This window comes from Rhinichthys klamathensis, unplaced genomic scaffold, assembly GCF_029890125.1.
Source record: "Rhinichthys klamathensis goyatoka isolate OS25496 unplaced genomic scaffold, OSU_Roscu_1.1 h1tg000639l_1, whole genome shotgun sequence".
NCBI lineage: Eukaryota > Metazoa > Chordata > Actinopteri > Cypriniformes > Leuciscidae > Rhinichthys > Rhinichthys klamathensis.
In genome coordinates this window covers 1093153-1119245 of record NW_026607085.1, presented here as the reverse complement: position 1 = coordinate 1119245, position 26093 = coordinate 1093153, and the positions used below count along the sequence as shown (strand labels likewise).

Here is a 26093-nt window from a genome sequence, read left to right as displayed (position 1 = left end):
GGTAATGTTTTTGCAGTCCATGCATTTCTATTTGTAATAGACAAATAACTTTGGTGTAATGAATTCATCAAGCGCACCATCACACAGAGAGAAAGACAGTACTCTTGAAAAACTAACACATATAATTAATTGTTGAGTAATGAACATGTTAGAATGTTTTAAGGGGCATTTGGTGCGTATGTGTATGGGTCACCTTGCTTATCACATTTTTCATTTGCTCATGAATAAATCAGCACATATGCCTTCTATCTTCAATAAGAAGGAGTCAGGATAAACATGGCCTGCTGTGGTACTTGCCAACTGATCACTTACTTGCAGACTTGCAGTGTTCATTTGAAGGTAATGCAATCTAATAACAGAATGCAATATATTACAAATGTAATGTAATGTAACTTAGTGCAATGTAATATAATGTGATGAGCTACAACTGAATATGATGAACATGTTCTAAAATTATATTAATTGTTATGCATTTTAGTCTTTTCTTCCCTATTGTGACATACATTTTGTCCATTGGGGAATTGATTGGATCGTTGTGGTTTGCTATTGCTGTGATCTCACGTGAGTGACAGTTTGTCTCAGTAAACATGTCAGAAGAGATGTTGTTTCAAGATGGAGGGGAAGTTATTTTGATTAAAGATCATGGGAGCACATGCTAATTTGAAAAATAAATAAAGGATGTGCACGGGTAAATCATTTATAATAAATACTGCAATATCCCATAAAAATAAGAATTATCAATTTTGTATTATACTGTAAATATATATTGTAATTAAGTATTTATACTTTAACGTTGCGTCCCAATTCGCATACTATCCGTCGTAAATAGTAGGCCTATTCGAAAATAGTACGTCCCAAATCGTAGTATGTTGAAATGAGTGTTCCAAAGAGACCCGGATAGTCTACTATATCCGGTCAGAATCCGAAGTAGGCCTACAGATCGATGCACACTCTAATGGCTGATATTGCCCACAACCCATCGCGCGTTGGACGAGGATCCATTAGAACTACAAGTGTGAAAAGTGTAAAAAAAAAAAAAAAAACTACAGACATGCGTGAGTCCGGCGGTTGTGTAGAGAGGTTTATGCTGCGTTCCAGGCAGGTTTTTGAGCACGTAAATCACGACTTCAAACTACGACTCACGACTTTGTCACGTTCCAAGCCAGTCACGCCAAACTACCTGAGCGCAAGGAATTGTGGTAGCTAGATGTAAACAAACCATTGCTGTTTTGTATGGTTTCGCGGGCTATGTGACATCAGAGCTCGTAACTGGGAGTACATCGATCTAGTACGAGTTCACGGGTGGGAAGTCATGGGTTTGACTGCCGTTCCAGTGCACTTTCACGGGTATAAGGTTGGAAAAACACGGGTTACAGGTTGCCTGGAACGCGGCATTAGATAAAGGGGGTTGAGTGATTAATTATCAGTATCTAACCATCATTGTGCCCCAAATAAACTTTAAAGATTATCTTTCACTGTATTATGTTTGATTGTATGTTTGGATACCATTTGCTAATTTGCCAGAAAAAAACAGTGATTTTACCATCTCAGAAGCACTAACGTTATCTATGACTATGGCCGTATCAATTTCCAATCTTATGTCCTTTTTCTTAGACGATAGAAAAACCATAGACCGAGGAGAGAACCACAATAAATCTGGACATGTAAAACAGTGCAGCTTAGATGCTGGTTTACTTGCCGGTTTTTATAAGGGCCAGCGTGAGGGACAACGTTTATCGAGTCTCGGTAAGTAAAACTAGGGAGATAGAGGAGTTATAATAGTGTTCTATGTATTTAAGATAACTATACAAATAATCTCTGAACAAGCATAACACAGTTAAATTCCAAACATTTAATATAATAGTTGTATATAATTATATATGTTGAATTTAAAGAGAATTGTCCAATAGCATCAACAAATGCTTATTATAATATATTATAATAAAACCATATATGTTCCCTAAATAAACCATACATACTCATTTTGTTAATCTTTTCTATATATTTTACCTGGTAATCCACAAGCCCCAATGTGAGAGCCAGTGTAGTACATTTTATCTCACATTCACATTACTGTGAGCTGATTGGAGCGTAGTTACAACAGTATACTAGTATACAATAGTTTAACATTTAATTTTTGTTTTTTGTCAGACAGGCGACTTACAGTGCATTAAGGCTATGCATATCAGCGTGTTCTCTGGGAATTGAACTCGCAACCTTTTGCACAGTTAACAAAATGCTCTTATCACTGAGCCACAGAAACCTTACAGCAAGAGTTGTAGTAAACAACTTTATTTTCATAAAATAAGTAAAACGAGCATCGTTCATTCGACGACTTGTGGTTGCATCTCGGGACAAAACAAAACATCATTGTCGAACTACAGTCTCTCCACAGAAATAAAGAGCTGGTAATCGGTTACCTTAATATCACAGAATTCGGTGTACAACAATATTTGGAAAAACTACTATTTGAAAAGACTAAATATATAACGTTATGTATATTAACTGAAAGGTAAACTTCTAAGAACGTGAGGCTGAAACACGGGTTAGTGAGAGATTTCCTTTTTGTCATGATGACGCCTAACGTTAAGTCCCTGCCAAAGGATGTAGTCCCTTGGCTTTTAGCAACTTGTTAGCAATCACTGTTTTTAAGACACAATAAAGTTTAAAAAAACACAAGCAGGTTATAACTGTTGTGTTTTATGTCATAGATCAAAACGTGAAAATATTTAGAGGCTTTATTAACCACAGACCTTATTTCAGGCGATTTAGCAAAAACCCATTAAAAAAACCCAGGGTGAGGGAACCGGAAGTGCTAAAATGCTAACTCACTTCCGCGTTCTTATGAAAGGTCGTACTCCAAATAAATTAATTATCGCCACCTTGCGTTCATAAGGGTTTGCTGCAGCGAAAGAAGCCATGAAACTGCTTTTAGAACTGAGTAAAACCTTTAAGAACACATTGACTGTACCTCGTTACAAATAAACAAGCTATCAATTAGGTATCATTTTTATTTGAGATTTAGTCCATTGCGAGAAATCATTTTTAATCGCAATTTCCGTTTAGGAGCATTTCTCACGGGCATCCCTGCTTCTTCTGCAGTGGATTTCAGTCACAGTTTGAACATGTCGGGACATGCCCGTGTGTCCCCGCGCGCAGCCCACTGTTGCGCACTGGGCAAATGTGTGCCAGTCAACAACTTCAGCAACTTAAAACACAAGCTAAACTGGACCGAATTTACCCAAAGCCACAGGAGACGGTAACTCCAATGGGACAGATAATTAAGTGACTACTGCGCGTTGTTGCCCCTGCAATGTAAGTGTGGATGAAACTACGTGACTTTACAGAGATTCATGATGTAGCTGGTACACTGCTCTCTAATTTTGAATCGTAGCAGTGCGCCCTACTTACGTAGTTCGGTTTGACCAGCTTTCTTGTATTTTAAGCCTCGGGAAAATTATTCCCAACAGATCATTTAAAGGAGGTATTTTTGTTTTAGATGGCACCTAAATGTGCGCTCTCTCTTGATCTGTTTCTCTGTGTTCTCGGTTTCAGAATGGATGAAAGTGGTGGCCATAAATCTTTATTATTGAAATGAACGTAAATAGCTTGCTATTGCATGAAACTAGAGAAACGACCATTTAATGTAAGATTTAATTCATATCTTGATTAAATTTAACCGAGCTTGTAGTTTTAAGTACATTTTTATTGATGACTTTATCCTCTATGTAAAAAAAATGTGAAGTTTAAAACATTTTAAAACAATGAAAAACCTTTAAACTACACTGTAAAACAACCATGTTAAAAAAACTGTCAGCTGTGGTTCCCGGAAATTGGATGTAAAAAATATTGTGACAATGCTTCAGGTATTACGGGATGGCATACTGTATTGGTGCCTGTATATTTTACAACTAATAACCACATTCCATTAATATATTCCAATCTACTTGGTATCAAAATCTGCTTTTACCTTAAAATGTAGGCTACTGAGATCCACCATAATACAGGTGGTCAAATAGAAATCCACACAATTAATCAGTGTTCATCATTAAGCAGCCTGTCTAACATAGCCAAAAAAACTTGAGAATAATAAAACGGGGTGGCAGTGGCTCAGTGGTTCATGTAGGTTGTCTACAAACCTGAAAGTTGGTGGTTCAATCCCCGGTTCCACCTGACCAAGTGTCGAGGTGTCCATGAGCAAGACACCTAACCCCAGCTGCTCCCGACGAGCTGGATGGCGCCTTGCATGGCTGACACCGCCATGTATGTATGAGTGAGTGAATAGGTGAATGTGAGGCAAAATGTAAAGCGCTTTGCTGGCTATTGGGTCTGTGAAAGCGCTATATAAATGCAGTCCATTTAATACGCCATACTGACATGCCCCCACGGAAGAAAATTTAGAAAAATAACCCCTTAAATGACGACTTCTGGTGAATATTGTATGCTATCATACATTATAGCATATTATAATACAACTTATAAGGCCTATATATTTATAGAATTGCAAAGTAGGCCGCCTAATCAATATACAAGACCGAACCGCATTGATATAAAGACTATCATGATCATTTTGCCAACAATGAACCAAGGATTTGTTTAGTTTATAATACGTTTTATTTTTAACTTAAACAAATACAACATATAACATTCAAAACTCATCGGCTTAGACTGCATTTGAAGAAAAATAAACACAACAGTTTCCTGTAGCCTTGTGCGAACTTGTTCATTTCATTTTTAATAGGATCCCCATTAGCGGCCCATTTAATGGCAGCTAATCTTCCTGGGGTCCTCTTTAAAATATTCACAACATAAAATTATACAAAGCAATAACCACACAAATGACAATCAAAAAGAATTCAAACATTGCAATTACATACAAAATATTACCAAGTAAAATGACAATTTCCAGCTTTCACGAGGTCATTTGCAGCAATTCCTGGGTTACTGTCCTCTTAAATTTATATTTGTTCTGAATTCTGCGTGATGAGTATTTTTTCACCGTCGTTTTTTTCTCTCTTATCATATAGCCTACAAATGTCTTCGTTCACAGTCTCTCTGACATATATTAGAAGCTATGTGTCTGTCATGGATTTGCACTGAATTGATTCTCAAAAATACGGAACAAAGTGCGTTCCGTATCAGTTCAATACGGAACAAGATTTTTCTGTGTCAAAATACTGGACGATTCCATAACGGTTGGCAACCCTACCTCTTTATATATATATATATATATAAAAAAAATAGAGGTCCACCCTAACCCCACCCATATACATAAATCAAATGTAAATTGATGTCCCGGTTACACTTAACTGTCCAGGTTAAATAAACATTACATAAAAAAGAGAGACCAAATATAATTATATTTTGTTTTCTTTTTTACACTATGTAATGTTGTATTTATTAAAACCAAGTATAAATTTCAAGTTAGTGTTTTTCTGCATTTTTACATTTATTCCAAAATAATAACTATAGGCAGTAACAATTTGAACAATATTATTTGTGAACCAATGTTCAGTTTTTCTGTTCAAATGTTATTTTCAGCAGTCATCAAGCTTGTACATGGTGGTCAGAGACACAGACACGAAGATGTACCTTTCATTTGACCAAGCTGATTGCTCATTAAAAAAAACCCAAAGTCATCATGTTTTCAGGCCATTTCAAGTTTGATTTTGACTTGACATAAAATGGTGATATTTAAGTGGCGAAGTTGTTAACTTACTTTTTAAATAGTCTTCCCAATAACGCCATCATTGTCTTCATTCAGGCCGATTTGAGAATGCGCACGAAAACAAGAGGTGGGATTTAGCGCACGAATCAGCGCAATGGACCCACTTGTAGATTTCTGGCCATGTTTTCACTGTAAATTATATGGCAATTAGTTTTTACTTCCAAAAACCTTACATTTATTTTGATTTATTGGGTATTGACAGGGTATTTATTGAGTATTGATTTTTAAGTCTTCTGTAAAAAAAAAAGAAAGAAAATGTTTTATAAAGAAATTAACTGGCAGCATACAGTATTTTACATTCAGGCCTCATAGTTTTGAAATAAAAATTGATGTGTATTGTAAACTTATGTGTAAGAGCCTAACTCTTTCTCTCTCCTTCTCTTAGATATGAAATGGATTGCTCAACAGACGAGTATTATCACAGTGGACAATGTCACAAGTGCCCAAAGTGTTCACCCGGCCAAGAACTGAAAGAGGTTAGAATGTGTAAGCGAGCCAGAGAAATACCCTTCTGTGTGTCTGCAATTTCAGGATAATTGTAAAGCAAGTGTTTAAAAAGTAATTCATTTAAACAATTTTTTTTTTTTAAGAAATCAATATTTGAGAAGCCCAGGGGCTGTATGAACAAAGTAACACCTATAATTAATTGTCACTTATTTTTAAACGTTTGAAGATGAACTGACATGTTTTAAACCTCTGCAGTCAACATCATCAACCCTCTTTGATTGACGTTTGATTATGCAGTTAATATATGTGACCCGTGCTGGCAAAATGAGCAAATTTTCAAAAATGAGTTGTTATTTTTACATTCTTTATTTAAAAAAAAACCTTCAAAATGATGTATGATTTGTTTGTATCGGACAAAAAATGACATCTACACCTACACCTGTTTGAAGTCGATAGAGTCAGCAAAGTCAATTTTGAGAAAAATCGACTGAAGGTTCCAAAACAAAATCACCAAGCAACCATACCATAAAATCCCTGGTAATTACACCAAATTTGGCACACATCAAGTCAAAACCAAATGTCTTTGTTTGGATAATATCAATGTTTAATTGAGCACTTTGAGCACACGCTTCAGATCTGTCTGTCAGCACGGGTGAGATCGGTTTTCATGGACAAAGGAAAGGTAGGCCTACTCCTCCCAGAAAACGTACAAATAATTCCGACTCCTTTTTGCCAGCACAGGTTACATATATCCTGCTTGGGGGGGAAACATAATGCCAAATGTTCACAGATCACTTTTAATTTAGGCCATTTTATCAAGTTTGTAGTAACTGTTGGACTGGTGGTTTAGTAGTACTTGTCAGAAAAGGGGATAACATTTTTATTTTGCATTATTCTATTCCTGATATCTAAGATATTCAATAGATATTCAATAAATTCAAAAGATAATAGTTGAAATAGACAAAGTGCAATTGTCTTCTAGTCGTAACTATTTTATATGTAAGGAGACTTATAAAAATTAATATTAATTGCTATTTAATTTTCTTATGTTAAAACTTTGAAGGTGAATTTTGGTCTGTTTTATGAGAAAGATAAAGGTATATGTGTGAAGACATGTTAATAAAAATATGCTCCAATTTGTGGAGTAAATATGCCATGCCTGACATGCCTGCCACCAGAGGCTTACACATGAGTCATGACCTTAAATGACTTACAAACAGGGCTAGGTTACAAAAGCTGTGTCCTCAGAAAATGTTTGACGCATCCAATGCACTTATGTTACTGAGTTTGTTTGTGTGCGTGTGGGCTGTTAGGACTGTGGTTATGGTGTAGGTGTGTTGGCAGAATGTGGCATGTGTGACTTTAGGTGGTTTAAGGAAGACTGGGGTTCTCACCCTTGCACACTGTGCCAGAACTGCCGTAGACTTAACAGACACCAAATCAAGCACTGCACACACACCGACAACGCAGTCTGCGGAAACTGCCTCCCTGGGTGAGACACACACACACACACACACACACACACACACACACACACACACACACACACACACACACACACACACACACACACACACACACACACACAAAATAACCTTAATGAAACATGATGCTGCTTATAGCTGATCATTTTTTATCAGCCCACACACAATTGTGATGCATATTCACACCCAAATCAGTATACGCACACACCCTTGTATCTTGGTTTCATACAAATTACTTTTTTTTCTCTAATTGAAGATTCTACAGCAAAATGCGATTGGACGGATTAGAAGATTTGGAATGCCTTCCTTGTGGCCCCGCCCCTTTCAGAAATATACTGTGTAGCCGTGAGTACCACACTGAAAAGTACAACTTACACCATCATGACTTTTGTGTCAAGTTAAAGCATGTCTCTGGACCACCCCTGTGTTCTGTTCAGTTCTGTTACACTTCTTCCAATATTTTTGAACAAAATGCATCATATTTCATTGGCCCACAAGCAGCACTTTAGTGTTGGACTGTGCTGGATATGACACTAAATCAAACTAATTGCCTTAAAGGAATAGGTTACTGACAACGAAAATTCTGTCATCATTTATTCATTATAATGGTCATAATACATTGATCATTATAATGTATATCCTTTTGGGTGAATTCAATAAAATGGTATCAAAGTAGCTAAGAGTGTCTGTAAAAAAGTATATGTGGTTTGAGGTTCAGTTTCTAAGTGCACTGGGCAGCTTTCCAAAGAGCATTGTGAGCCCAAGTTGATCGTGGAGACCATTGTCACCAATGGTCTTTACAATCCACTTAGCTCACAATGATTTTGAGAAACGCTGCCCTGATCAGGTTAAGTGAAAAAACAACCGGATATTTAAACTATCCACCTTAATTTTAACGTAAGAATAGGCGCGGCTGTTTGTATCTTAAATGTGCGAGGCATCTGGTGTCAGTCGCTTCTATTTATTTTGGCTGTACAAAAACAGTCCATTATTGTCCTTGATACTACAAACTGATATTTGTTATCATATTGTTTAAATTTATTATCATAATAATTAAAATATTGATTTATAGCGCAAATTGTTTTACTGTTTACTGCACTTTGTTACAGTTTTGTCCAAAGGCAATCATGGTTTGTTTATTGACACATGGCACAGGAACAATTGGGCGGACTGCTTAAACAAGCCTAAGATGGTGGTTTTAGCTGGTGCTCAGTGGGTTTAGCTGGTCAGCAAATTGCTCTCCCAGCCTGGCCAGCTAAAAACCACCCTAAAGACAGCCAAAAAGCCCTGTCTGACTAGACAGGGAGAAGAAACTAAGACTATAGGCTGTTTAAGCTGTTTTACAACATGTTAAGAATGCCAAATGTTCACAGATCACTTTTAATTTAGGCTATTTTATCAAGTTTGCAGTAACTGTTGGACTGGTGGTTTAGTAGTACTTGACAGAAAAGGGAATACAACCTAAGGATAACATTTTTATTTTTGCTTTATTCTATATTTGCTATATATTTTGCTATATTTTTTTATATATAAGGTTTATTATATTTTATTTAATTTAACTTATAACAATAACGTATTTCACTAGTAAATTGCTGTTGAACGACAAAAACAACCACCAGATGGGAAAATGATATTTTACAAAAACTTTAAATGGCCACAACTAGGGCTGAACGATTTTGGAAAATAATCTAATTGCGTTTTTTTTAACCAATATTGCGATTGCGATTTAATATGCGATTACTTTTTAAGTTCTTTATCTTCTGTATTATTCGACAAAGACAAGCAATACATCATTGTATAGTAGGGATGGGAATCTTTAGGCACCTCATGATATACTTTTTTTCGTAATTAATATTATTAATAACAGTTAAAAACTTTATTTGTGTAATTATACGTATTTTTTTAAATAATTATAAAAAAACATGTTAAGAATTTTAAATAGGCTATATAAACAAATATAGCTTAGAAATATAAAAGCTAGTAAATAAAGAGGAACAAAAAAAAATATTACAAGCAATAAACAATAAAGTGGTTTCAGTATTTAAAAGTAGGCTGTCTGAACGTTTTCCATTCAAGAGCTGTGAGTGATTTGTCTTCTCAGTTTAGATACGATAAGCTGCATTCACACTAATGCACAGATCCCTTTTGAAATATAAGATGTGGTTTGTCCTGTTGGTTTAAGATATGACGACCGTGTTTACATTCATTTCGCATAATAAAAGCATTTTGAGATGCCAGTACATTAACCAATGAGTCGCTCACAGCCGCATGCGCGAGCGCTCTTCACAAAGCGCGCGTGAGTATTTTAAATTGAAAGCAGCCTTCTCAGTGATTTTCATATTTTTAATATAAGCCAACTGCATTCCAAAAGACGTAAATAATGCCTTCGTAGAGCATTTGTGAGGAAAATTCCGGCGGGCGAGACCGCGAACTGCAAGAGTAACATTAAGCAAAGCGTCAACCAGTGCGATAAAGCCCGCGAATGTCCTTGTAATTCGCTTAACTAAACCTTTCCGAACTTTATGAAAGATTATTTTTCGTAAGGTCCGAGCGGTTTCGTGTGTGTGTGTGTGTGTGTGTGTGAGAGAGAGAGAGAGAGAGAGAGAGAGAGAGAGAGAGAGAGAGAGAGAGGCAGAAGGCTGTTTCTAAAGCAGTGGTTTTCAAACTTTTTCAAGAGGGAACCTTTTTTTTTTTTTTTTTTTTTTTAGGCGACCCATAGGCTTGTGCGCAGAATTTTTTTCTTTAACCTTTCTTTAAGCACTTTTTTTAACCACTTTACTTTTGATGATGCACGTGCACTTGCTGATCCTTGACGCGATTGCAACGCAAAGTCGATTCTGAAATAATTTGATCAAGCTATAGGCCTACATACAGGACTTTTAACCAATAAATAGCTTATCATTTGCTGAATGCTTAAAAAGTACAAATACACAAAACATATTCCACAACAAACTCTTTAAATGTAATATTAATTATATACAGAACAGAACAAGAATAAAAAAATAACAACTAAACAAGCCAAAACGAAATAATTTAAAGGGAAAGTAAAAGGGGCATTATGCTCACGTAGCCTAACTCTCTCATTAGAATCAAAATATTTTAACATTCGCGATGTATTTGATGGTAAACTATTCTTTATTATAGGCGTTGTAGCAACTTCACTCACGTTGCAATATCGACAGGAAAAAAAATCATCCTTTTCACATGCGCAAAAATGTGCTTGGAAACATCACGGTTGAGCGGTGCTTACGCTGAATGGTACGAATTGACTATTTAAACAGAGCAGTGTGATTTTTATATTAGGTTGACTATTTTATTGTCATATTTTTATTTCGGCTATAATGAACAGGCTGCGATGTCAAGCCTGGAATGGTGTATTTGTGTGTGTGTGTGTGTGTGTGTGTGTGTGTGTGTGTGTGTGTGTGTGTGCGTGTGTATGTGTGTGTGTGTGCGTGTGTATGTGTGTGTGTGTGTGTGTGAGGCGCGGCACTGGGAACAAAAAATATACTCCGTCGTTCATACAGGACATCATTCAAACTGCAAAGTGTTTATTTATACTTGTGTACACTCGACACAACATTGTTAAAACACAACATTGTGGTTTTGTCAAACTGTAAACTCTTGTCAAACTTAACTGTCACCCAACCAAAATCACACACAATTTAAAAGCAAACTTATTTATAATTCAAATGAGAATAGGGCTGTCAACGAATATTCTAAATTCGAATAGGCCTATATCGAATAGTTTTAAAAAACAGAATTTCGAATGTGAAAATTAATATTTGAATGTGGAAAAACACGCCCGCGGTATCAGAGGCGCGGCTGTCTGCTTTGCGAGTGGGCACTGAGGGATCAGGGACAGGTCACAAGAGTCGCACTGGCACAGCTGAAAGTTTTTTATTTCTTATTCTTATTTATTGCATGAATAAGGTAGGTTAGATACAGCAGTTCCATGCATCGCAGGCTTCACTGGTTTGATTATTTACCGTTTCATGTCAAGGAAAAGTTCCATGTTTACCACAGCACAGCTCGCTCGGGGCGTTCAATGTCGGTTCTTTAAAACTTCAATTAATGTTAATAATATTTGTTTCAATCACTGAATGAAGCCTGCTATATTTGGGACAAGAGTCGCGACCTTAAATTGCTTGCACAAAACTCTTGATCAGCACTCAACATTTGTTTATCGTTGTTGTTGTTCATTTAAACCGTTATGGGCAGAGAGCGTGAGGTGAGGGAGAGAGAGAGAGAAAGAGTGCCTAGCGAGAGTGAGGTCTGCGGTCTTGGCCATTAGTTGATTTAGGCTACTTGTTTTTGTGTAGGTAATACGTTGTCAAATATGTTTAAACTTAAATAAACTACCTAAACAAGTAGTTATGTCTCTTTGTATTAATTTGACCTGTTATTGACGTAATGCGCGTCATTGACAAAATGCACAACCAGATGTTCGAATAGTTCAAATATAGCCTATGTGTTTTTTTAGAGGGATTTTTTAGAACGTAATTTTTGAGTAGCCTAATTTTGACAGCCCTAGGAAGGAACGACGAGTGTTAGTGTGTTGTTGCCGATGGAGCGAACGTGTGTGTGTTGCGGGTGGAGCGAACGAGTGCGTGTTTTGTGTATATTAATGAGAAGGGCCTGCTTATTCTGCATAATCTGGTCCCAAGCCGGTTCGCAGGACGAGAGGGCAACACGCATGTCAGGAGAAGCATTCAGTTTGTTTCGTTGTTTCAAAGCTATTATTATTAATATTAATTTAATTAGAAAACGGAATTTTTTTTTTAAATCACTGGCGACCCATTTTTTAATTCTCGCGACCCACCCGCAGTGGCGGAGCCAGGGGGTGGCCAGGGGTGGCCATGGCCACCCTTGGCTTAAGCTTGGCCACCCCTTTGGCCACCCCTCTCACAACTGCCGTTTCTGTCTCTGTCTCTGTCTCTTTTTTTTTTTTTTTTTTTACAAGAATTGCGTTTTTAAAACACAGAACCGTATCTTACGACCACAAAAAACGTGAGACTTTTCAGACGCGCACTCCAACTTCACCTCAGCGCCAGGCGCAAGTCAAACGAGTGCGGAAATGTACAAGTGCCGAATCAGCTTCAGCAGTGACCGGAGCATAGTAAATATAGATTTGATGTTCCTCAACTGGTGAGTTGCAAGACCGTTTTGAGTGAGTCGCATATGTCCAGTCAAAGAAACAACAACGCAATTCTATTTTTTTCTGATTCTACTTTTATTTTGAAAGATATCTGTGTGAAAGCTTGTGACACTTCCGTCAGATGCGGAGAAAAGCGCGTTGTCCTGAATCAGTTGGCTATCTGCTGTAAGATGAATGTTGCAAGGTCAACAAATGTCAGTTAAACTAACTTTTTACTGTCCTGTCAGACGTTGTACTGTACTTGCACATCACGCGTAAATGTGGCGTGCTGTAGCCGTAGTTCTGTTGTCAATTAACTCATGAAATAATCAAAAAGGCGATACAATCTGTGTCAAAACTGCATGCATGTATGTATTTGTTATATATGCGTCACATATGTCTAGACTAAAATATTCTGCCATGTTTAAGGCACAAACTGACAGGCTATGTGTTTTTTTAATGTACAAATAAATGTGAGCACTGTGCATTTGTACAAGAAGATCGGCGTTAATTTTGCGTTAATTTGTAAAGGACAAAATAAAATGCATAATTTTTAAATCCATAAAATAACTAATTTTATATTCTGCCATTTATGTACATGTTGACTTCACATTCTTGCACATAGCGATTCAAAAGAGATGTTTCCCCCCTTTTTAATTAGGTATGATAGAACGGTTTAGATTCTTTATTTTGACTACTAATATAGAAAGTTGAAGAGTTAATTGATTATATAAAATTCAATGAAGGGTATAATCTTTGAACTACAGTAGTTATCTGCATGTCTCATCCATGAAGGTGGAACAATGTTGGGGGTTTTTGTGAACCAGAACCATGCTAACTGAGCAAGTTTACTATATGACTAAATAACTTTAGCTATAGTGTGTGTCCCCTTTATTATTATTCCTGGAGGTGGTAAATAGCTAATAATAATTTAAAAAAAATCAAATTCACTCAGTATTCCATGATTCCTAATTCACTACTCTCTCAATTAGCTACAATTGAATACAAATGAACTGTATTCAGTTGTGTAGGAACAGTCCAATAGATTATTTAAACTAATTATTATGTTAAAATAATTAAGATTTATGTGCCACCCCAGACTGTTTGCTGGCCCCTGCCTGGCCACCCCTATGAAAAAATCCTGGCTCCGCCACTGCCCACCCGAGGGTCGCGACCCAGGGTTTGAAAACCACTGTTCTAAAGCACACCCAGCGTCATCACGCATCTGTTTAAAAACTAAGCTCAGACTCGATTCTGAAATTCTCTGAATATATTATTATACATTATATATATATTACAACATAATATCACATAAATCAAACATAAACTGTTCTTTCCTGTATATGCCAGGCCTATATACGTAGCGTGCCAAGTTGGTGCTACATCTGCAGACTGCTTTTCTCTCGCGTGTCACGTGACCAGAGTGTAATCGCAGCTTTTGCGGTTTAAAAATCGCGTTTCATCATATCGCGATATTATCGCAAATGCAATTAATCGTTCAGCCCTACCCACAACGCACCGTCCGTCTGTTGTTCTTCAGACAACGGCATCCCGCTGTTGGACCTTTTAGTCTACAGTGAAATACAGTCACACTTTACACTGTTTGGCCAGCATTTTAACCATGTTTAATCCAGCTACGTACTAACTAACGGTATGATCAAATTCGCTGCTGACTAGCGTCACGTGCAGCAAAGCGTTGTTTCTGTTTTATTCTAACGTCCGTTTTCTGAGCATCCAAGAGAAGCACTGGCATAACAGTAGCACCGAACTGAAGCACAGAAATCCGTGTTGATATTCGGTGCGGTAGATAATAGGGGTGTGACGACGAGATCTCGCGAGACTAAAACATGACGAGATTTCTCGTCGAGTGAAAAGCTGTCTCGCGATATCGCCATGACTGAGCGTGAGGGTGAGATTACCATAGAATATTCCACCTAAACTATCGTTTTGCTGTTTTTATAAAAAAATAAAAACCATTATAAAATAATGTAAAAGTCTGCTCTGCTCATCCAGCACGAGTTGCCGTTGCAATCAGTGCAGCACGAATCACAGTTCACTGATCGCGTGAGGGTGGCGGAGGATTCGTTGCGCAACATAGTAGACTAACGTCTGATAAATGTATTATTGTAGAATGCGCGCTCACGAAAGTGAAAGTAAAACAGAAGCTCCCTGATGTGCATTGCGCACAAATTAGGCCGCGAACATACAATAGTCCGTCTCCTAATACCCATCTGTTTATTTGCGGCTATGGTCTCAGTTTGCACTTCGAATATATTGAGAGAGTACTGTTATGTCTTAAGGACAACAGACAAGGGAGGCTCTGTTTCTGAACTTATAATCGGAACGCAAGAACAACTGTAGAGACAAACACACCAGCCTCGTTTCTCTCTACCCGGCCTTTTCCGAACTCACCGCATTAACCCTATAACTGCCGGTGCAAAATAAAACAGCAATTTGAAAACAATTATAAAGAGTCTGTGTGCTAACTTTGATTATGGTTGCACTTGCACGTATTGTTTGCGCTTAATTAGACTTCAAGGAGGTAGGAGGTCACACACAGCCTCAATCAGAAGTTCTGAAAGCTCTTAAATGTACAGTAAGGGCTGAAGAGACTAATGTGAAATCATACAGAGAAAAGCCAGTCAATAAAAACCTTTTACAGTGCTTGTATATTGTTTTCTTTCAATGCATTTGATAATTCATACTCATAATGCATGTCAGTTCAGGTCTACTTTATAAGATTATTAGTTAAACATTGCAAAATGCACCTGCATACTATTTTTCCAGTCATGAATTTTGTCATTGAGGATTTCTGAAAAATTGTGCAAAAATCTCGTCTCGTCTCGTTCTCGTGAACCCAATCTCGTGTCTCGTCTCGTCTCGTGAGATAAGCGTCTCGTCACACCCCTAGTAGATAACGTTCGTTAAGGTTCTAGTGCCGTATTAGCACCGAGTCTGTCTGTAGCTACCCGCTAGCAAAGCAAAGCCAGTCTGTCACTAGCCTATAGTGCGTTGGTCTCTTTTTTTTTTATTAACGTTACTTATTTCTCTGCATTGACTGACAACCCTCTCAAATATAAGCCACACAAACAGAACAAATAAAAGTCTCAGATTCACTCTGTAATTGCAAAATTATTGCTTACTTATTGTGACATGATCGCAACTCTTCTACTGTGATAATGCAACTTCAACTACGATCCAAAATAGCCGAATGTCGTGTCGCTTATTCAGGTTTTTTCTCGAAGTTGGCAGTAACATATCAAAAGTTTTTAATTAAATATAAAGGAGTTATAAGAATTGAATCCTTATCGTTTTCTCCAAAGCACTTAGTTAGCTCCTGCCTTAGGCACTGTATAGGCACTCTACTCACTCGGGTGGAAAATGACTCAAGCGGCAGCGCGCGTCAAACACGTGTTCCACGACAACACTAGGCTGCCCACAGATGCGCCTGCCTAATAATCGGCTTGATATACTTGGATATTGGCCGATGCCGATTATGTAAAAAAATGCAAAAAATCGGCCGATTAATCGTCCGACCGATTAATCGTCCGACCGATTAATCGGTCGACCTCTACAGGTGAAATTACACTCTATTTAGCAAAAACAGGGCTACCATAATATGTGAGCAACATGTATGTGCATGTTTGTATTTTTGAGAGAATATTGTTTATGCATGGTTATTGAAAAAAACTACAAATTAAAGGTGCCCTAGAATGTGAAATTGAATTTATTTTGGCATAGTTAAATAACAAGAGTTCAGTACATGGACATGACATACAGTGAGTCTCAAACACCATTGTTTTCTCCTTCTTACTTAAATCTCGTTTTTGAAAAACACCCCTGAAAAATAGGCGAATCTCCACATAACACCGACTGTGACGCAACAGTCGGGATCATTAATATGTACGCCTCCAAACATTTGCATATGCCAGCCCATGTTCAATGACAGGCGGAACTGCGCAGCTGAAGCATGGCAGTTGCTCAGTGTTTGGATGTACACATGAACACAAAAGTATTCTTTAGTTCCTTCATCTGAGCCTCTGAAGAAACAATGGCTTAATTTTATTTTCTCTGCAAATTTCCAAACATTTCACTGACGACTGTTTCCTCAACTTGGGCCAATACAGAGCTGGCCTCGGATCGAGCTACCAAGCAACACTTTCTGATGTGTAATTGTTCAAGTTCAGACAGGTAATCTTTCTCTCAAAATCGTTCAATACTGTTTATGCATCAGTAAGTCAAGCCAGTGACTAAAATATCAACTTCACATCGTTTCTTTTAGTAGGATGAAAAAAAACTTATTTAAATTGTGAATAAATCATATACAGAAAGCGATCAAAGAACAATCTTTCCACAGCACGAGTTTATCTGGACACTTGCCAAACTCGTTATGAATTCAATGACGCACGTTACACTGCACAACTAGCTCTTACTATTTACATGATCGTGTTTGCATTGGTGAAAGCATTAGAGAGAGTGCAGAAACTGCGTTGCAATGATAAGATCTTCATTCTCGCGATCAACAGACTGTCATCTGCTTGCTCAATGCTCATCATGGCAACATTTTATGTGATGGGAATAGATCTAAATACTTTAAAAACATCTCACGATTTGTTAATCTCGATAGCTGTAATAGTAAAAACGTATAATAGCTGTAGTAAAATTATTCGAGAGTTTCACATGTAATACATAGCTATTTCATATGCAAGCATGTCAGCCAATCACAGCAGAGGCCGGTTACACACAGCAGACACGCCCCTTCAAACAGAGCGTTCAAATCAGAGGCTAAAATCAGGCTAGGAAAAATGCCTTTTATTTCTAATTTATGACTATTTTTGATCTAAAAAACATACTAACATTATAAGGGCAACCCAGGAAACATTATATATATAAAAAAAACAAAAAAACATTCTAGGGCACCTTTAAAGTTTCTGAAATAAGGCCACAAAACACATACTAAATATGTGTCCACAAGACTTTTGACTAATGGATGTTGTCGCCTAGAGTTTTTGCTTCAAAACTATCTGAAAATCTTCCTGCCTAAGCATTCACATAAAACAAGAGATTGTTTTAAATTGTGAAAAAAAATTTTTTGTTTGGAAAGGCAATATGCGGATGGGCGTGAACAGCCCAAACCCCTCTTGTATAATTAGGTGGTTCTCACCTGAGAAGACAAAGACCCGCATAATGAGCCTTTCATTCAGGTGTGTCACACAAGAAAGAATGCAAGGACAATATATATATATATTAGTGCTGGGCAAGTTAACGCGTTATTATCGCAGTTAACGCAGTTTTTTTTTTATTATTATTTTGAAAGTCCGTTGCTCACTGCCTCTGAATACAAATAGGCCTACAGTCAAACCATGATCACAGGAGGGGTGGAATGTTGGTCAGCCAGCAAATAACCCACCCAAACAAGCAGTGGAGAGGCTTTGGCAGGTTCTCTCAGGTGAACAGAAAGGGAGACAGCGCTCCGCGAGCCTTTTTAACTTAAATTAAAATTATACATAACTTTACCTGATAGGCCTGCGTCTAGTTTAGCGGGGATGCTCTGCCATGTGAATTCCCTCCTGTTGATGACGTCCTGATAACTATTTAGATTCTGGAAACTCACAAACAGCGAGCCGAGGATCAGTCTCTCTTCCGATGATTTGTGCTGCGCGTCGTGTACAAAAAGTTAGAAAATTCAACTTCGGCAACGCGCATGAGGCGAGCATGACCGCATCAGTTTCACAGGAACTTCACAGGCTTGTCGCTGCACCTGTGCTCGACCACTTCATCTCACTCTAGGCTGATTTATACTTCTGCGTCGGACCTAAGCCGGAGCCTCTACGCTATAGACTACGCGTTGGTTTTCATTTATATATCTGCGTCGTTGTCCGCGTTGACGCGCAATTACACATGCAGAGGGAGAGTGTGAAACCCGGGGAGCGGTTCTAGCAATCACAGCGCTTGCGGTACGCGTAGAATTGACGTTACATTTTTGGAGAGATGCACGTCAGGGTACGCGCGCTACACAGCTACGGCGTGAGTTCGACGCAGAAGTATAAATTGGGCTTTACCTCTGTTTAATGTAATCTTACGTGGGAAACCATGGCATGCCATGACCAAACCTAAGCTGCTATCAGAGAAGTAACGTTGGCCGACTTATATCTGTAGTAGTGATCATGACCCTTTGACTACATAGACTGTTTCTGCTGCTCCCTGATACAAGATACCTGTTCAGAAAAAAAGAAAAAAGAAAACTGGACTCGTTTTAACAAGCTAGATAAAAGGTAATGCCCTGGCAGTGGCAAATAGCTTTGTTTAAATATTTGATTTGATTACGTTAATGTTTAAGTTGAGATTTACAAGAAATATTTTATTGATACTGTGTAAAGGGAATACTGCTGGTATAAAAGCACCTTATTTGTTTTAAGTTTTTGCAAACCACATGTTATTGCACTTTTGTAGCAGTACATTTAAATCAAAAGTGCGCAATACACTACTTTAGAATTCATTATTAAATTTTGCGCGTAACAATGCGATTAATCGCGATTAATCGCAAGAAAATCATGCGATTAATCGCGATTAAATTTTTTAATCGTTGCCCAGCACTAATATATATATATGTGTGTGTGTGTGTGTGTGTGTGTGTATGTATGTATAACACACACACACACACATATATATATATATATATATATATATATATATTAGGGGTGGAACGGTACACAGAAGTCACGGTTCGGTTCATACCTCGGTTTAGACATCACGGTTCGGTACGATTTCGGTACAATGGAGGGAAAAGCAAAACAAAAATGCAGAAGGCATTGTATTTTTTAAATAAGTTTTATTAATAAAGGCATAGAACCAGTTTATTTGTAGTGCACTGACAATAGTTTTATAATTAGTTTATTAATTAAATTAATAAAAAGACAAAAAGACCTTGCGATATGTTTGGTAATTGTACCTGAATTAATTTAAAATTAATTTGCTATATTTCAGATCAATATATTTGTTTTCCTTAATTTTAATTAACATTATTAATTAACAATGTAACATTATTCTCATCTGAATTATAAATAATCGATTTCTCTATAAAATAATACTACCATTAAAAACGCATTCAATTTTCTTTTTTAATCAATGTAGAATGTGTAAGATTAGTGCTCCGAGGACAAGAAATGAAAACCAATGCGATATGATGAATGTCCAAAAGATGGGACCCACAGACTGTTTTGAAATGGAGTTGGATAAATATGTTTTGCTTTTAAAACAGTGTGTGTGTGTGTGTGTGTGTGTGCGTGTGTGTGTGTGTGTGTGTGTGTGAGAGAGAGATTTTGGTTGGGTGACAGTTGTAGGTTACAGTTTGACGAGAGTTTACAGTGTGACAAAAGCACAATGTTGTGTTTTATTGCGAGTGTACACAAATATAAGTAAACACTTTGCAGGTTTAATGATCTGTATGAACAAAATGACGGAGTAGGCCTATGTTTTTTATGTTTACACTGTTCGATCGCGGCCGCGCCTCTCTCTCACACACACACACACACTCCAGCATTGCAATCTTGACATCGCAGCCTGTTCATTATGCGGTCACACCAAACGCGAATAGATCATAGATTCGCGTCTAGTTCGACGCAAGTCCAAAGCGAATAGGACACGCTTATAAAGCAAACGTTTGAAGTGAACGCGCGTTCAGAGCTAAGCCGATGGTACAGATTATGTGTCCCTAAAGAACCCGCGTATCTAACAGTATAGTTCCGCATTACATTCATTAATTTTCACGCGAGTTTTATTTATTTTTATACCGTGTATTCTCCGTGTAAATTTGTGCACCGAACCGTGACGCCCGTACCGTTTCGGTTCGGTACGAATACATGTACCGTTCCACCCCTAATATATATATATATTAGTGCTGGGCAACGATTAAAAATTTTGATTGTGATTAATCGCATGAATTTATTGCGATTAATCGCATTGTTGCGCGCAAGAGTGAATAATGAATTCTAAAGTAGTGTATTGCGCACTTTTGATTTAAATGTACTGCTATATACACAAAAGAGCAATAACATGTGTTTTGCCAAAACTTTAAACAAATAAGCTGCTTTTTACCAGCAGTATTCCCTTTACACAGTAGCAATAAAATATTTATTGTAAATCTCAACTTAAACATTAATGTAATCAAATCAAATATGAAAACAAAGCTATGCCACTGCCAGGGCATTCCCTTGTATCTAGATTGTTAAAACGAGTCCAGTTTTCTTGTTTTTTTTTTTCTGAACAGGTATCAACAGGTATCTTTTATCAGGGAGCAGCAGAAACAGTCTATGTAGTCAGAGGTCATGACCACTACTACAGATATAAGTCGACCAACGTTACTTCTGTAATTAGGTTTGGTCATGACATGGTTCCCCACGTACACTAGATGACATTAAACAGATGTAAAGCCCAATTTATACTTCTGCGTCGAACTCACGCCGTAGCTACCTACCTGCTGTGTGTAGCGTGCGTACCGACGTGCACCTCTCCAAAAATGTAACAATGCGTCAATTATACGCGTAGCCTACCGCAAGCGCTGTGATTGTTAGAACCGACAAGCTAGTGCGACAAGCGAGTGTGTTCCTGTGAAACTGTTGAGGTCATGCTCACCTCACGCTCGCGCTCGCGCCCTCCCGTTGCCGAAGTTGAATTGACGCGCAGCACAAATCATTGAGACTGATCCTCGGCTCGCTGTTTGTGAGTTTCCACAATCTAAATAGTTATCAGGACGTCATCAACAGAAGGGAATTCACATGGCAGAGCATCTCCGCTAAACTAAACGCAGGCCTATCAGGTAAAGTTATGTATAATTTTAATTTAAGTTAAAAAGACTACAGCTGCGTAGCGCACAGAAGCCGTTGCCATGGTTACTATCCATAGAGCGCCTGTCATTCACTCGCGTCGCGCTGTCTCCCTTTCTGTTCACCTGAGAGAACCGGCCGAAGCCCCTCCACTGCTTGTTTGGCTGGGTTATTTGCTGGCTGACCAACATCCCACCCCTCCTGTGATCCATGGTTTGACTGTAGGCCTATGTGTATTCAGAGCCAGTGAGCAACGGACTTTCAAAATAATAATAAAAAAACTGCGTTAACGTGCGATAAAAAAATTGTCGGCATTAATTAATAAATGCGTTAACGCGATAATAACGCGTTAACTTGCCCAGCCCTAATATATATATATAAATATATATATATATATATATATATATAATCAAAATATAAATGAAAGTCAAAAGCACATTTTTAGTCATACCTGGAAACAAATCCTGTTCAAATATGTTATATGGGCCATTCTATAGAATTGGTTCAAAGTTAGATTTGGAAACATCTTGAAAATAAAATTGTCTTTTTCCATAAATATTATTTTTTAAAGTAGGCCAATACATTTTATCATACATATTTCAAAGTTAAGGATTCATTATTTTGATATAGCTTGCATTGGAACAAACACTATAACAGTTGATTAGTTTTGGGCCAAAACATACTATATATTTAACATATGAGCAGAAACTGTCTAACAAAAGCTTATTTGATGTCTAGTTTATAGTAAAAACTTTATAATCTATCCAAAACTAGTCAACGAAATATTGTCTTTTATATTTCGTCTGTAACAGTGCGCATCTGTGCGTTCGTTCATTCACACACACAGACACCCGATTTATATTTAAACGGTCTTTTTGGTTTTACAGATACTATTCTATATCGCGATAAGAACAAATCTCAGTAGGCTATAGCAATATAGTTTGGATGTGTTCATGTAAAATAATGTAGGAGCGAGAGTGAATGAACGGCACAGCGCGCACGTCTGTGCCATTCATTCATTCACACACAGACAAGCCATTCATATTTAAACAGTCGTTGTGCAGTTTACAGACACTATTCAATAACGCGATTAGAACAAAGCACTTAAGAATAAATTACTTACTACATCAGCTGGATCAGTGCTCCTCGAAATGAATAGAAATAGAATATACTCGAAATGAATAGAAATAGAATAAAATTTTATAGAAATTACTTCATTTAAAAGAAGAGAATTTCAGCTTCATAAAGAGAAATCTCTTTTGTCTCTGTGACAAGTATTGACTGAGTTACAGTTCATTTTCCGGACGCGTTTCAGAATGAACTTCACCGACAGAGAGAAGGCAAAACGCGCATCATGTTTATTTTTCTTTATTTGACAAAAAGCACAACACTTTATTTTTTTGTGTAAACTCACAATAAAAACAGACACTTAACAGGATCGAATGATGTATAACACTTATATGTAAGATCCAAATCAGCAGAGTATTTTGAGTCTCTTTTGCACTTATAAGAAAAAAAGTGAGCTGGTATCGCCGGCGATACCGCCGACCCCAGAGGGTTAAGGAAGACTGGGGTTCTCACCCTTGCGCACTGTGCCAGAACTGCCGCTGACTTAACAGCAGTGTTGGGGAAGTTACTTTTAAAAAGTAGTGTGACTCGTTACTCGTTACTTCTTTAAAAAAGTAATCCGTTACTTTACTCAGTTACCCCATATGGAAAGTAACTTTTTACGTTACTCGTTACTTTTACGTTACTTTTATGTTGCTTGACTGGGCAGAACCCAATATCTGTTCCTAAATGTGTAGGCCTAGATAAAGTTCTACTATGCATAATGCCATATATAATGCCATAAATGCATAATACATTTATCAAAAAAATTTATATTTATGAAGAAATGCCCGTTAATGGATAGGCATATGCATGGGCAGCGCTAGGGAGGGGCTAGAAAGAAAGCCCCCAAGAAAGACCATAGCACCCTGTTAGCACCCCCAAAAATAATTTCTGGAAGCAATTATATTCAGGCTGTATTCAATGGAAGTCCTGAACCGCATGGTGAAAAAAAAAAAAAAAACTTATCTTGTTATTTCGACATAATAAGGGGATATTCTAATCTGCATTAAGCCAAATTAAGCGTTCTTATAATGGTTTTCTATGGGAGGAAAATGCTTAACGTGTAATTAAACACGTTGTGTTCATTTTCTGGGCTCATCTGATTTTTTGTACATAGTAGTATAGCCTACTTTTATTATGATTTTAGTATCATAATGATTAATAAATACACGCATAATTATCCGTGAACTTGATAAATGTTGCAGATATGTTTTGCATGTAAACAAATGCCTTTCAACTTATGTGTGCAAAATTCAGAATTAAATGAATGTGCCGCAATTTGTACAAATAGAGAGTCTAGCCCTACTATACGTGTTGTAGCCATTAAATAAGCGCATTTAGTTTCATATTTGTTAAAATATTAAAATGTTATTTTTTTCCATCTATGTTGATTATGAAAAGTGAACAGCATGAGTAAGATGGTTGCGCAATATATCGGGAGACATTGAGTGGGTCAGAGATGATTTTGACCACTTCATTAAGTTTTGTTTTGAAGAAAGCCTTTCTTTAAAGTGAATTTCGTTTTGTATAAATTGTATCTTAATTTTAATAAATTTTTTATCAACAAAATGCCTGGATTTAATTAAATAAGAAGCAAATATAGGAGACAATATAATCATGACATGGAGGCGCCGGCGCGGTCACTTGCATTGCACGTGAACTGGACCATCTCATCATAAATTAACCGAAACTCAGCGTATGCCTCACAGACATGAGAAATATATCTATATATATATCTATAAATAGAAAGCTTGAAATGTCTTTAAACGAAACAATTCAAAATGAAAAGAAATAGGCTACTCTCTGATTATGTAATCCATTATGTGCATTTCTCTCTGTAGGCGTTCACAGAGATGGCGATCGCTGTCAAATCTGTCAAATGACGGAGATCGCTGTCAAATCTGTCCCTGGGACAGGTAACGTTGCGCCGAATTGAAAAAGGAACTACGTTTCGTTACCAAATTTTCAGTAGTAGCGCATTACACTACTTTTTACCCGAAAAAGTAGTTACGTTATTGTAAAGCGTTACACACAACACTGCTTAACAGACACCAAATCAAGCACTGCACACACACCGACAATGCAGTCTGCGGAAACTGTCTCCCTGGGTGAGACACACACACACACACACACTTTACTGCACTTTGTTACAGTTATGTCTGAAGGCAATCATGGTTTGTTTATTGACAGATGGCACAGGAACAATTGGAGCAAAAATAAAAGAATTTTACAACTGCATCCGGCATCACACTTTTACCCAAAAAACAATGATTGCATCAGCGCCCGTCACCTGCATATTCAACAGGTGGGCATTTCCATTTTGCAGCCAATCACAGGCTATCAAAATTAACAACCAATTACAATTTACTGAAAAGTTAACATAGTATTTGTGTAATCTCAACAGCAAAAACACTTTCTTGATAAATAAACACCAGCTATCCAGCTATTTACTAATAGTGGTTAATGAATCAAAGTGTCGCTCATTCACAGAAAAAAGCTTATTTCTGCATTGTAAAATTGTGGTAGCCACCACTGCTTGCCTGTACGCCATCATACTCCATCCTAGTAAATGGCACTCTTTTGATGTTTTAATGATAGTAGGCAAATCAACGTAAAAGGTGCATTTCTGCCACCTACTGGACTGGAGTGTGTGCTGATTGCATAGTGATGGGAGAAACAAAGCTTTTAAAAAACTCTTATACAATGAATCATTTTATTGAAGCAACTGGTTTAATTGATTCGCTCAAAACACCACATGCAGGCGACAGCTGCTGGTAAAACGTGTAAATGCAATGTTAACATGGGCGAAAAATGCAGTGTCATCTTTTATACAAACCAATTACAAAGGTTTTTATGAAAGTGTAATCTAATAATCATTAAATACCATTAAATATGAAGTTTTTTAATTGTGTCCTTTTATAAATTTAAAGGGTTAGTTCACCCAAAAATGAAAATTCTGTCAGTAATTACTCACCCTCATTGTTCCAACCCCGTTAAGACTTTCGTTCATCTTCGGAACACAAATTAAGATATTTTTGATTAAATCTGAGAGCTGTCTCACTCTTCCATAGGCTTCTATTGTAATTGAAACCTGCCGGCCCAGAAAGTTAGTAAAAACATTGTTAAAATAGTCCGAAAAGTGACTACAGTGGCTCCAGCGTCGAGAATACTTTTTGTGCGAAAAAACAAACAAAAATAACTACTTTATTCAACTATTCGGTTTCTTATGTGTGGGCCTCTGAGTGAGTTCACGTAGTGTAACAGCGTAGCACTACGTCAGAATGTAGGCTCACTATTGGCCAGCATCACACTAATGACCAGCGTCGGCCAATAGTGAGCCTACATTCTGACATAGTGCTACGCTG

At 37.4% G+C, this 26093-nt stretch overlaps 1 protein-coding gene across 1 annotated transcript in view; it reads left to right on the top strand.

The window, feature by feature from the left end:
* Nucleotides 1-2998: 2998 nt before the first annotated feature.
* The window catches only part of eda2r (ectodysplasin A2 receptor), a 61624-nt gene continuing 38529 nt past the window's right edge, over nucleotides 2999-26093 (top strand). The window contains exons 1-4 of the mRNA XM_056241371.1: nucleotides 2999-3315; nucleotides 6114-6204; nucleotides 7489-7667; nucleotides 7916-8004. Of these exons, the coding sequence (XP_056097346.1) occupies nucleotides 6121-6204; nucleotides 7489-7667; nucleotides 7916-8004 (352 nt within the window). The 5' untranslated portion in view covers nucleotides 2999-3315; nucleotides 6114-6120. The remainder of the gene's footprint in view (nucleotides 3316-6113; nucleotides 6205-7488; nucleotides 7668-7915; nucleotides 8005-26093) is intronic.